Here is a 13,934-nt window from a genome sequence, read left to right as displayed (position 1 = left end):
CTACATGCCACCGAGCGGCTGGGCCCGTGAGCCATGGCCGCTGAGCCTGCGCGTCTGGAGCCTGTGCTCCTCGACGGGAGAGGCCACAACAGTGAGAGGCCCGCGTACCGCAAAAAAAAAAAAAAAAAAAAATCCGCCTGCCAATGCAGGGAACACGGGTTCGAGCCTTGGTTCGGGAAGATCCCACATGCCGTGGAGCAACTAAGCCCGTGCGCCACAACTATTGAGCCTGCGCTCTAGAGCCTGTGAGCCACAACTACTGAAGCCCGCGTGCCTAGAGCCCGTGTTCCACAACAAGAGAAGCCACCGCAATGAGAAGCCTGCGCACGGCAACGAAGAGTAGCCCCTGCTCTCCGCAATTAGAGAAAGCTCACGCCCAGCAATGAAAACCCAACGCAGCCAAAATAAATTGAAAAAGTGTCTTTAGGAAAAGTAGCTTCTGTGATTTTTGCATTACCCTTTTGGAAAATGTACAATAAGAACCATGTGAAGGGGTGAATTTACTTTGATTCATGCTATATGGCCGTCCACACCCTGGGCCTCTTTGTAAGCTGGTAAACCTTTATCATGTGAGTTGTCATCACAGATGGTAAAAAACCATTTGTCCGTGGCATTTGAAACCACATTCTGCTCACTTCTTCCTGGCAATGGAATTTTCAACCCTGCTGGCTGCAGGCAGAAAGCACCTTCTCCCTCTGGGAGCCAGTCTGAACTTGTCACTGAGTTTGATATGAGAATACACCCTAGTGCCTTTCTGAATTGGAGTACGTTAATTGGATAATTAAAGGAAGGTGTCTGTCAGAGCAGCACCCAAAGTCATTTAAGGTTAGCTTCGTGTGGGAACTTGACATCAACCCAAGTCTTTAATACAGGCCTTGAAGAAAACGTTTTAGAGTGTCCAGATTTGTTATCAGTATGCAGAGCACTGGGCCAGGAAGGCCCAGTGAGGAGGAGGACACTGAAGCCCTGAGCAGGGAGTCCAGACAGAAACAAACCTGCGTTCACAGCACCACACCTGGCAGCTGGGCCCGTATGATGGTGTACAGGGCTGCTGTGATGCACAGACCTGAGTGATCAGAAAGGCTGGCAGGAGCGAGCCCCGAGGACGGACTTCCGAGGGTGGAGGGACTAGAAGATGAGTGGTCTGTGGGGGAGCTTTCTTCTCTTCCTTTTTCAATTTTTTTAATTTTTTAAGTTGAGGTATAGTTGATGTACAGTGTATATGTTTCAGATGTACCATAGTGATTCACAATTTTTTTTTTTTTTTTGCGGTATGCGGGCCTCTCACTGTTGTGGCCTCTCCCGTTGCGGAGCACAGGCTCCGGACGCGCAGGCTCAGCGGCCATGGCTCACGGGCCCAGCCGCTCCGCGGCACGTGGGATCTTCCCGGACCGGGGCACGAACCTGTGTCCCCTGCATCGGCAGGCGGACTCTCAACCACTGCGCCACCAGGGAAGCCCCTGATTCACAATATTTAAAGGTTAAACTCCATGTATAGTTCCTATAAAATATTGGCTATATTCCCTGTGCTGTACAGTATATCCTTGTAGCTTATTTATTTCATACATAGTAGTTTCTACCTCTTAATCCCCTACCCCTATCTTGCTCCTCCCCCTGGAGCAGCTTTCCTGAAAGATAAGGAACCTAACTCCTACTGTGTACCAACTGGCTGTGTGCCAGGCACTAGTTCAGCACTGAGGGAGGCCAGGCTGGGAACCCTGAAGTCATCTAGGACCGGCCATTCCTGCCTCTTAGCTTACTTTTGTATTCCTGCTGTCAAGGCTTTGGTTTTGGTCCTCATTCCTTTCTCCCCCAGAACCTACACAGAATCTTGCACCCCGTTCTGGCTGCCTCTAGTCTTGTTCCCAGCTCTCCATTCTGATACTGCTTATCAGAGACTTCCCATTGGCCCAAAACCTTTGGGAAACACTGTATACAGTCACCTCTCCATACCTGTGGATTCCACATCCACAGATTCAACCAACCTTCAATCGAAAATATTTGGGAGAAAAGATTCCAGAAAGTTCTAAAAAGCAAAACTTGGATTTGTTGTGCACGGGCGACTATTCGCATAACATTTACATTGTATTTACAACTAGCTACATATCATTTACATAGTATTAGGTTTTATTTTAATTAATTAATTTATTTATTTTTGGCTGTGTTCGGTCTTTGTTGCCGCACGCCGGCTTTCTCTAGTTGCAGTGAGCGGGGGGTACTCTTGGTTGTGGTGCACGGGCTTCTCATTGTGGTGGCTTCTCTTGTTGTGGAGCACGGGCTCTAGGTGCGCAGACTTCAGTAGTTGTGGCACGTGGGCTCAGTAGTTGTGGCTCACGGGCTCTAGGGTGCAGGCTCAGCAGTTGTGGTGCACGGGCTTAGTTGCTCCGCGGCATGTGGGATCTTCCCGGACCAGGGCTCAAACCCGTGTCCCCTGCATTGCCAGGCAGATTCTTAACCACTGCGCCACCAGATAAGTCCCTGTGTTAGGTATTATAAGTAATCTAGAGGTGATTTAAAGTATATGGGAGCTATACCCCAATAAAAATTAAATAAATAAATAAGGCTTAAAGAAAAGTATATGGGAGGGTGAGGATGTGCATAGGTTATATGCAAATGCTACACCATTTTATATAAGGGACTTGAGCATCCACTGTGAAGGGGGTTGTTTTCCTGGAACCAGTCCCCCGCGGATACCGAGGGATGACTGTGTTATATCCCTGTCCAACACTGGCACTGTTCTTGGGGATGCTAAAAGCTCTAAGGAGGCCTCCATGATGTCGTCTTTGCCCTTCCTTCCGGCTTCATCTCCGGCCACTTCCTACCCCAGACCCTGTTCACCAGTCCCCAGAAGCTTGTGGTACTCCCTGAGGGCACTGTGCTTGCTCTCACTTCCCTGCCTTTGCCTGTGCTGCCCTGACTGCCCGAAATGCTCTGGCAAAAGCACCCACTCATCTTCAAGATTTGGCTGTGCCTAGTCTTGTTCAGGTAGAGTCGGTTGCTTCTCCCTCTGTTGCGCTCATCGCCACCCTTCCCTCGTCCTCTCCGTACTGGGGCACCGATGGCCCTGTGTTCTAAGCACACCCACATTATAAAGTCCGTGAGGGCAGACACCCCCAGTGCTTGGCACAGGGTGGTCACCAACACGATCTAGAACCAGTGGTAAAATGTTATGGGAAAGGCGTGCGAGTTTTAAGCAATACCTGTACACTGGGCTGGGGTGTGGGCTGGGTGAGAACAGCTGACAGGATGGTGGACAGGACAAGAGTCTTGCAGCTGGGACTGTGGGACCCGAGCCTTATGGAAGCTCTGTAATGACGACTTGTCTCTTTACGCCTTACAGATTAGCTTTTAAAGGCATGTCTGTATCTCGCCCAAGTGCTGTGATCGGCAAGTGTCGGATGATCCGCCACTCAAGAGACAAGAAAAATGAACCTAATCCTCAGAGGTGTGTTCTGTGTTTTATTCTCTCCCCTGTGTGTGTTTCCTTCTTTCCCCTTTCAGGTGGGGCAGGCTGTAGGAATGAAGCTCTGGAATGGGCTTCATGCCTTGAGGGTTCAATCCACGGGACAGGATTGGAGTAGGAGTGGGGAGGAGGGGCCAAAAAGTACAAATGTTTAAAGTTTTTTTTTTTTTAAGATTTTTGTTTTGGCTTCAACCCTTTGCCCGTTTGTTCCTTGTAGGTTCGACCGAATTGCACACACAAAGGAGACAATGCTCTCTGACGGTTTGAACACACTCACCTACCTGGTGTTGGACGTGCAGAGATACCCGTTGTATACCAAAATCACAGTGGACATCGGGACACCGAGCTAGCATTTTGGTGCAATGATAAGAGACCTGAAAATGGCCAGGGACCTCTGCTGTGTGTCTCTGCCAACCTGCTGGGCTGGTCCCTCTCATTCTTACCAAGCAGAGTGATAGACCCTCTCGGCTCATCATTCAGACGCCTTTCCAGACGACCAGGACGAGTGGGATATTCTGCCCCCAACTTGGCTCGGCATGTGACTTCTTAGCCCCACGAGGTGTATGTAAGCATAGCAACTGTCAGCCTTTGGGAGGTTCTCAACATGTTCACAGTGTCACCCCAAAGAATCAGAGCTATACACAGCCCCAAATTTGGTGACTGTGGGACTCATTCCCTGTGAAAAACTGCTAATTTGTTGTGATATAGGTAAGAATTTTGCTTTAAATTGTGGTATTATTACTTTATGAAAAATTGGAGAGTGCTGCTGAAATTGGATTGGTGTGATGTTTTTTCGGAGTCACATTATAACAGAAAAACACACGATTTCAACCATTCTCATTTTACCCCCTTCTCCCCACCCTCTTTCCGTGGTATGCAACTGTTACAATCACTGTGTGTGTGTGTGTGTCTTTCCTTAGCAAAAGAGTTTTAAAACTTGAGCCTTGGACCTTTCACCCTGCTAACGTGTAAATTCCAAGGCGACTTTAGCCACCAGAGCAAAAGCCTTGGGTGTTCTCACATTCAGTGGCCTTTCTCCAGATTGTCTGATTCCTGAATGTAAATCCTTTTTTTAAATAGCAGTTTGTAGTATTTTAAAGAAAGAACAAATCAGGTTCTAATTACGAGCTAGCTTGATTTTGTGTTGATCCAGAATTGCATAGTGTTTAGCCGTGGCAATTTATTTTTCTGAGCATGCTATATAAACTTGAATTTCCCATGTATTTTTATTGTGGTGTTTTAAATGTGGGGAGGGGACTGAGCATTTTTTAAGGGAAAAAATGATGTATGCTATAGTGGCCACACATGGGCCCTGATGTAGCTGGCAGGCCAGGTTTTCTGAAGAGCAGAGTCATCTTTGGGCCCCTTGATGAGAGCTAGGCCTCCACATCAGCACTACTGAGCTGGACTCCTGGGGGAGACAGAAGCCTCGGCCTGCCTGGCTGACCTCTCCACCTCCCTCCCCTCCCCCCGGTGGGCAGGGCTGAGGGAACCCTCACCTCCTCAGACTGACCCCAAGACCTCCCGCTAGGGCCCTAGGCTGTGGAGCTGTAAATGACAGCCATGAGGTTGTTCACTGGCCCTTAGCCAAGGCAGGAGGAGGAAGCCTCCCTCTGGCCCCTGGGTGCTGCCTCCTGGGCTCTGATGGCCACGCTGCCTGGCCCACCTTGCAGGACCGGTTCTCCTTCCTCTTTCTCCTTCCTCCCTTCTGCTGCCTCTCTCTTCCCTCCCTCCCCCTTTTTGTTCCTTTGCCTCTTGCCTGTTCCCTAAAACTGGCCTGTGGCGCTCAGGGTCAAACATTCATTCTCCAGCGTGAATGTGCCTTTTCATTAGAGATCTAGAAAGAAGTTCGGCTGAAACCACCCACAGTCCCCCACGACCACTCTGGTGCCTAAAGCCTCCCATTCCCCCTCAGGTTTTTAGCAGGTGCTCCCACTTCTGGGAGGCTGACCCACAGCGGTATCTTCCCCAAGCCCACCTCTGCTGCCAGAGGTTTTAGCCGGCCTGGGTTGAGATGCACAAGGCAGTTCCTGCCACTGGGTGCCCTTGCTGGGTCCAGCCTGGGCTGAGGGCTTAAAATTCAGCTTTCTAACCTCAGAGTGGACCTTACAGCTGGTGGCAGCCTGGAAACCAGCCCTCAGTGTAGAGGCTGAGCTGCTGCCTGGCCCCAGTCTGAACCTGTGCCTTTATCACTTTGAGCATCTCAGATGCTAATGTGGTTCTTTTTCCAGAAGCCTTTGTATTGGTTACAAATTATTTTCCACTGCAGAAGCAGCTGGGCTATGCAAAGAGTGTTCCTTCTGTCAGTTCCCCACTCCTTAACAGTGATGTTGATAAAGCCAGGAATGTACTGTCAGGGAGTTTTGGGAAGTGCAAAGAATGAAGGCCTCTTTTTCTATCCCCAGATCCTGACTTTTCCAAAGTGCCTTAGAAGAGAGGAGACAAATATCCTGGGTGGTAACCTCTTTGTTACTTACTTTACTCTTAAAACAAAATTCTGACTTTTTTTTCTTTTTTGTTTTCCTATTGCATTTTCTTTCATGTTCCATTGTAATAGTCAAGTATGTGGTTCATTCTCAGGACCAAGGGAAATCCTGCTGCACCTCTTCCCCATTTGCTGATCTTCCGGTGCACTAGTGGGGTCCCAAGGTTAGGCCTGGACCTTGCCTGGTTCATGAGATGCTGCAGGTCCTGTTTCCTCACTGGGGAGTTCAGGGCTGAGGGTTCAGGGACCATTTCCTTCACCTGGAAGTTGTCACCATGAAGTTGTCATGTGCTGTGACTTTCTCTATTTCTGTCCATTCTGTTGCTGGTGACCCTGTAAAGTGGCCTTTGGGAAAGATCGGAGGGCAGAGGTGGCATAAGAGGGTAAAGGAAATGCTGGTGCTGACTCAGCCTGGGCAGGATCTCTGCTGACCTGAGGGCTGGATGTGGGGCACCCCACACGGCTGGGAGGGGAGCGTCCACCCCACACGGCTGGGAGGGGAGCGTCCACCCCACACGGCTGGGAGGGGAGCGTCCCTGTCCTAGAGACCTGTTGTGCTGTGTATTTCGATTTCCCGTGTATGCAAATGTATGTATTTACCATTGTAAGTGGAGGAATGTCTGACCTTGGTGTTCAAAACAGAACTGTATTTTTGCCTTTAAAAGCCAGTAATATAACGTGAATAAATGACCCTATCTTTGTAACGGCAGGTGGTTTCTCTTCTGATGTAAGGGGTTTGGGTTCTCCCAGAGCTGGAGGGCAGTGACTGGGGCTGCCTGCTGGGAGGATGTGAGGAAAGCAGAGGTCTGCCTCCTGTGCCTGCCTCATGTGGGAGGCTGGGGGATTGGGTGGGGGGAGGAGGTGGCGCCTCACCTGGCCACGCTCCACAGCCCTGCCTGGGATCACACAGGGTGCACGCACCTCACTGGGATCACACAGGGTGCATGCACCTCACTGGGATCACACAGGGTGCACGCACCTCACTGGGATCAGCCATTCCCCCATCTGAGCCTCATATTCATATCTGTAAAATGGGAATAATAACACGTAGAGACTTTTTGAGCCTTAAAAGGGATGATGTGTCTGAAACACAATGACTGACACCTCACAGGTACTCACTATGCAGCAGCTGGTGCCACTTCAGAGTAGAAGTTTCCCTAGCAGTTCTCCAGCCACATTCTGCTGTTTTCCACCAACGCCAGCATGGTTCTGAGATAGTTCTCAGAGCCACTTACACAAGGTGTTCACAGGGTAGCTTAGATAAATAAGCTTTCTTGTCAGCCCCAGGAAATTTAACCAGACGCTCTCAAAGGTCTTAGCTGTGATCCAAGGACTTGAGACAGTAAGTACCCTGGGCACCACCTGCTCCTCCTCTGCAGCGCCCCTGGGGTCAGGCATCAGCAGCCTCTGACATGCTGCTTTGATTCAATTGGCATCTGGAAGAAATGGGCCGGAGGAAACCAGTGTGCAGGAGAGGTCACTCCCGCCGTCCAGGCTGAGGGGGCTGCAGGCCCTGCTGGGATGGAGCTGTGCTTGTGGGACCGGTTGGGAAACAGAGCAGGAAGGGCAGCCCCTTGTAGCCCCACCAGGGCCATCTGGCTGTCTCCACCCATCCCTGTGACTGCTGGAAGGAGCCCTAGTGGCCTCAGGCTTGAGCAGAGGTGGCTGGTACTCAGATCTGACTTTCCAGCCAGGAGACTCCTTTGGACAAAGTGCTGCCTTACAGGGCTTTCCAAACTGTAAGGTCCGGGTTAAGTGGGGCACCCTTCCCTCCCTAAAGATGCACATATCCACGCAGATGCATATATGCTGACATGTGCCTAGGAGAGGCCAGAATGCTCGGGTTCAAATCCTATTGCTCCTTCCTGGTTCCACGACCTTGAGTGAGTGATTTAGCCTCTCTGTGCCTCGCTTTGTTCATCTGTGTAATGGGGATAACAGTACTTCTTTCATAGGATTGTCAAGTAAATTAATCTTATAAAGCACTCAGACTGGCTCATAATAAGCATTATACATGTTACAAATATTTGTTAAATTTTTGAAAGTGCAGGTGAACACACGTGCTGAGATATACATAGAGACTGCTGTGCACACATTACCCACATAGACACATGCACACACCAGGTGTGCTGGGGATCTTCCTTTTTTCCTCTTCTAGGGCACGTGTCTGTGGCAGATGGGTGAGTGGATCTCAGGGCAAGTGACCGCTCCTCTTCTGGAGACACCCAGGACCTCACCAGTGCTGCTTCCTCACCCCTTCCTGCCTCCCCTGAGTGAAGGTGTTTGGACTGGCGGCCTTGGTGATGGAGGGGGGCTTGAACCCCGCCTTGGTGGGCTCCAAGGTGCCAGGGAGGAAGGGGGCCAGGGCCAGGCTCTTGGGGTTGCCATTTCCTTGAGAAGTGCCCTTAGTCTCCCACTTCACCTGAGAACCAAACCAAGTCTGAGCCAGGCAGAGCCCAGTAGCCGTGGGTGTGGATTTGGTGGACACCAGACCCACCCCCCACCCCCCACCCCCCACCCAGTATAGTATCTCTTTTCCATGGGAGAATGTGACCTGGATGCCTAATCGCTAATGTCCTTTGGAAGCAGGGCTGTGGTGTCCAGGCGGGTGGGTGCCCATGCAGGTATTGATATATGAGTAAAACCTCCCCAGGCAGGAGCGTTTGCTGCTGGTGACAGAGGGAAGCTGTGTGTGGGAAGGATGGGGGAGAGGTTGAGGAAATGAGAAGATGACTGAGTTCTAGGTTGGCAAGTCTCCACCACACTCCCAGACACACTCTCCTCCTGTTTCTTCCAGGAGGTGGGAGTTCGGACATTCCTAGAGGCTAATTTCTTCTTAGAACTGGAACTTCTTCCCCCATCAGAAAGGAAATGAGGTTTGCCTGGCTGAGCCGGTTGTGCCAGACAAGCCTCATTTCCTTCTCTGGCACAGTCCCCGGGCAGGGAACGTGGCTGCCGCCTTCATCTGGGCTCCAGGACCTGTACCCAGGCTGGGAGGCAGAGGAACCGGCGGTGTATGGATGTCATGCGAAGTGATAGGGTCAATGGACCAGAAACCAGAGGACCGTGGCATTGCCAAGAAAGCTGCCCTTGAGCAAGTTGTGTGCCAGGTCACTAGGGAGGGGGCCCGGGAAGAGGGCCAGAAGAAGCCATACAAACAATGGTCATTATGTCTGGCTCTCTGCTCTCCCATTTGCTGTGTCACTCTGGGCAAGTCCACTCCCCTCTCTGAGCCTCAGTTTGCTCTTCTGTTTTATGAATCCACCTCTGGTCTCTCCTGCCAGAGGAAGTGTCGTGGTCTTGGGTTTCCCCTTGTCCCTGAGGCTCACCCTTCATACTGCCTTGAAGAAAGTCATTTTATCTGAGTCTTCATTTGTAAAAATAGCAGGATCACCCCTGCCTTCCCCCCTCCTTTCCCAGGAAGGCCTTGAGCATCACAGGATAATCTGCTAAAGCTCTACCTGGCGGGGCAGGCTGAGATGCTGTGGCTTCGCCATCTCCCTCTTCTGCCAGTCCCCTCCAAGCTCCGGCAGACTCCTTTCACCTGCTCCCCCTTAGGTTTTCCAAACTCAGGCTTCCTGATTATCCCATTGGCCCTGAGGGAGAAGCACAGGAGGGAGTGTTCGTTGCATGCAGCAGTGTTCACCCTGCCATTCCTCGTAACACTGAAAACCTAGAAGCCACCATCAGTGGGGGACTGTGCTGAGTAAAATGAGGATCATCCAAACAATGAAGTACTAGGCGACCACTGAGAATGATGAAGTGGATCTATACTTATTGATTAGAAAGAGGTCTGAGGGAAAAAAGCAAACTACAGAATGGTATTTGCACATATGGCAGGAGAATGTCTGAATAATTTAGTGCAGAGATTATTCTGCAGTTGTTTGTGGGAGCAGATGCACGAGCGATAAAATGAAGAGATGATCTCCCTTCTCTGCACAGACAGTGTGGCCAGGCTCCCATTCTGGGGTAACAACCTTTAGTGTTTTGGGGGCTGCCTGAGGGCCGAGGCCTTTAACAAGTACTAGCCCCATTGAGAGAATGAGCTGGGTTGCTCCCCAGGGGAGTTGCATTCCATGAAAGTGCCCAGACTTGGAAGAGAGACGGGGGCTTCCTCCTATGGGGGGAATGATGGAGGCCCGTGCCCTATTCACATTGAGGGGGGACGTGGCATGCTCTGGGGATGTTCATGGAGGCTGGACGGGATCAATTCCGGCCGGAGAGCTTCTAGCAATTCTCTCGGATTTAGAAAAATAGTTAGGACAGTTTTGCCACTCTTTCCTGAGTTCCATTAAATATTCGTGCCTGTTATACTTGGGTAATAAAAATGTTAACCAACAGAAAAAATGGCGGGGATGGGGGTACTGTGCCCTGGCTCTGGAGGGGCAAGATTGGCCTGAGGCACCTGATGAGGGCCCTGGGAGGACTATGAACCCAGCAGGAAGCCGGGGCGATCCCACTGCCTGTGGATCTCTGGCCCCGGAATCCAGGTGTCCTGCTGCTGAGGGAGGCCCTGACATCTGGATTTTGACACAGACCCAAGCCTGCAGCTATCGTAGATTCATTTCCGGGCCAGATGTGAGTGCCAGACAATTGGCATGTCTTCCTGGACCTTGTCCCTGCCTGGGAGGCATGTGCCACAGGAGGGAGGGTAGCAGGTTGTGACCAGTAAGAGTGCATGCCACTATCTTTGACGCTTTCTCTGGTGGGGTGCCAAGAGCTGGGTGCCGAGCCCTGCACCCCACCCCCTCGCTCAGCTCCACGGGGGCCCAGACAGCTGGAGCTTCCTGCACTGAGAGCCTTGGTCAGGGTGGGCCACCAGCGGTTATCCAGCCGGGGACTTGGGCCATTGGTGGGGCCTTCAGAGTATTCCCTTTCTGTGAAATGTCCTGTTGCTTTGTGTTCAGCGACTTTGCTTTCCCCTGATGACAGCAGCGCAGGAGACAGGCCAGCTCCCAGGCCCCAGCTCTCTGGTTCCCCACTTCACCAAAGGCATGTCTGTAATGAGGGAGGGAACAGGAGGACTTGGCGAACTGCTGCACCACTGTGATCCCTCACACGGCTTCTCCCCTTATGAGCACACCTGGCCCTTTTTGCACTGCGTTGCTCATTACAGTAATCCCCAACATGAGAATCATACGTTCAGGGAGATCATGTGACTTGCACAAGGTCACATAGAGTTAGTGTCTGATCCAGGAGTCCCAGCCCGGGGTTCTGGCCACAGAACCATGATCCAGCCACTCATCCAGCCTCAGCTGCTCTCCCTCCACAAAACAGTGTGAGAGCTGGAGGCCTGAGGCCGAGTGGTGCCCAGCCTCAGCCAGAAGACACGGCCCTCGCTTCGAGCCTGGCCTCAGCAGCATTGCCAAGAGAAGTGCAGTGTAGACAGGGGGCTAGAACCAAGACCTGGTTTCTGTTTTGTGTTGTTTGGGTTTTTTTGGTTTTCCTTTTACAGTTTTAGAGCACTTGGGAATCTGGCATACTTTGTGGCAGCAGCTCCCTATACCAGGGACATTAGTGCGGCCTCCATCTGGGAGACACATGGGAGTGGCAAACGCTGAAATAATCCACCAGGATGCAGGGGGCCTGGGTCATGGGTACAGGGAGGAAGGGAGACCCCTGAGAGCTGAGGACCCATGTAGACCTGAAGAAGAAGCTGGGCTCCTTTTTGCCTGTGGAAGCGTCGCTCTGTGAGGCGAGAAGCAGCCCCTGGTTCACAGACAGTACAGCTCCTTCATCGCAGTGCTCAGCCCTGTCCCTTCCCTGGGCTGACACTTGGTGTCCAGGGGAGCTTGGCACAGTATTGTCCCAAGGCTGCTGGGGACATGGGGAGGACAGAGAGACAGGCAGCTCTGCTGAGGCCTGGACTCCTGTCAGCTCTCCCTTTTCCTTCTAGGCACCTCTTCTCCCCCCTCCCCGTGCACCCTCTCCCCAAAGGAGGGCAGCGCAGCACCATTCCCAATCCTCCCAAACCTTCTTAGCCAATGGCGTTTTCCTAAATGAAACCAGGGGCTGTGTCTGATGATTCATGGTTTTTAGACAGGCTGAATCAAGAGTTCTAAAAAGCTCTGCTGGGTTTAACTTCATCAGACTCCAGACCTCAGTGATTTATGTTTCATGCGGTTTGCTCTGGATGGAAGCTGACCCAGCCACAATGAGACATGGAATGAGGAGAACTGACCATCTGATGCTGAGGAAGGAAGAAATCTCCACCGTGACGGATTTGTTGGCCAATGTCTCTCAGATGCTAGCCTGGGCCCTGCCTGCCAGCTCAGAACACTCTGTCTCTGACTCAGGTACTGGGGCTCAACTTCGTCTCTCGCAGGCCCTGGGCTTGGTACCTGGTGGGCTTGGCTAATGACCTTGGCCCTGCTGGCTCCGTGGGGCCTGTGGGTACTCTCGCCACCTTGGGTCTGCCCTGCCTTGCAGGTTCACTGCCCACACTCTCCAGAAGACCTTTCCAGAGCTTTTCTTCATAGGAAACAAGGCCTGCTAGGTCTTTCCCTGGTCCTCCACCAACCCTGAGGTGAGCACACATCCTAGCACACTGCTGGGGGTGCCTGGCTTTGGGAGGATGAAGGCAGGAGAGAAACCTGAGGAAGCCCTGGACTGGAAGACCAGTGTTGACTGGCTAGATGACCAAGACCAGATTATCTCTGATCCCCATCCAGAAACTGGGTGGGGAGGCTGTGAAAGCCTGCTGGGGCTGCCAGCTTGTGGTTCTAGGAAAACTCTTTAGGGTGCTTTATTCTGCCTGGCCCCTCTGCCTGTTTGAGGTTGCTGCTGGGGCACTTAAACTAGGACTCAAGGCCAGAAACAAAAGTTCTCTTTGTCAATCCTGGAAACCAGGGAGGGGGAGGGTGGAAGGAAGGGAAGCTCCGGGCAGTCCCGAGGCACCCCCAGGGGCATGGTCCAGAGTCCAAAGGGAATGAGCCTTTGCTGCAAGCCTTCCTGGAGAGCTCTATTGCTTTTCCTTCTTTTTTAACATCTTTATTGGAGTATAATTGCTTTACAATGGTGTGTTAGTTTCTGCTTGATAACAAAGTGAATCAGCTATACATATACATATATTCCCATATCCCCTCCTTGTGTCTCCCTCCCACCCTCCCTATCCCACCCCTCTAGGTGGTTGCAAAGCACCGAGCTGATCTCCCTGTTCCATGCTTCCCTGGTGGCGCAGTGGTTAAGAATCCCCCTCCCAACACAGGGGACGTGAGTTCGAGCCCTGGTCTGGGAAGATCCCACATGCTGCGGAGCAAATAAGCCCATGAGCCACAACTACCGCGTGCCTAGAGCCCGAGGTCCGCAACAAGAAAAGCCACCACAACGAAAAGCCACCGCAACGAAGAGTAGCCCCTGCTCGCTGTAAAAGCCCTTGCACAGCAACAAAGACCCAACAAGCCAAAAGTTAAAAAAAAAAAAAAATAGCTAGCTTTTTCTTTTTTATAGCTATTTTTTCTTCCCACTAGCTATCTGTTTTACATTTGGTAGTGTATATATGTCAATGCCACTCTCTCACTTCGTCCCAGCTTACCCGTCCCCCTCCCCGTGTCCTCAAGTCCATTCTCTATGTCTGCGTCTTTATACCTGTCCTGCCCCTACCTTTTTTTTTTTTTTAGATTCCATATATGTGTGTTAGCATACAGTATTCGTTTTTCTCTTTCTGACTTACTTCACCCTGTATGACAGTCTCTTGCTTTTCCTTCTTCCGTCTGCTTTATCACCTGGACTGAAGCTGCAAGAACACAAAGTTCAGCTCACAAGGTGAAACACAAAACTTGTCCCCAGGGTCTCTGGTGGCATCAGATAAGACTGACAGTCAATAGGAACTCTCCAAATAAATCATTTCAATATGTAATTTTCACAGCAGAGATTTCTTATCATTGTGCTGCAAATATTTTTTAAAATTTATATAGGATGGCAATAAAATATTTTTAAAAAATAATCTTTATGAAATTCATTGATATCTTTACATTTGTCTCTACT

At 51.1% G+C, this 13,934-nt stretch overlaps 1 protein-coding gene across 3 annotated transcripts in view; it reads left to right on the top strand.

The window, feature by feature from the left end:
• The window catches only part of B4GALT1 (beta-1,4-galactosyltransferase 1), a 50,541-nt gene extending 43,889 nt beyond the window's left edge, over window positions 1–6,652 (top strand). The window contains exons 5-7 of one of the 3 annotated variants that reach the window (XR_009541620.1): window positions 3,341–3,445; window positions 3,681–4,028; window positions 5,869–6,652. Coding sequence is in view for 2 of the 3 variants with exons in the window: in XM_060155205.1 (XP_060011188.1) it covers window positions 3,341–3,445; window positions 3,681–3,813 (238 nt within the window). In the remaining variant the exon portion in view is untranslated. Of the gene's footprint in view, window positions 1–3,340; window positions 3,446–3,680 lie in introns of all 3 variants that reach the window. The other 2 variants (XM_060155205.1, XM_060155206.1) reach the window with 2 other exon arrangements.
• Window positions 6,653–13,934: the final 7,282 nt, after the last annotated feature.

Source organism: Lagenorhynchus albirostris, chromosome 7 (assembly GCF_949774975.1).
Source record: "Lagenorhynchus albirostris chromosome 7, mLagAlb1.1, whole genome shotgun sequence".
Taxonomy (NCBI): domain Eukaryota; kingdom Metazoa; phylum Chordata; class Mammalia; order Artiodactyla; family Delphinidae; genus Lagenorhynchus; species Lagenorhynchus albirostris.
This window is presented reverse-complemented; position numbering and strand designations above follow the sequence as displayed.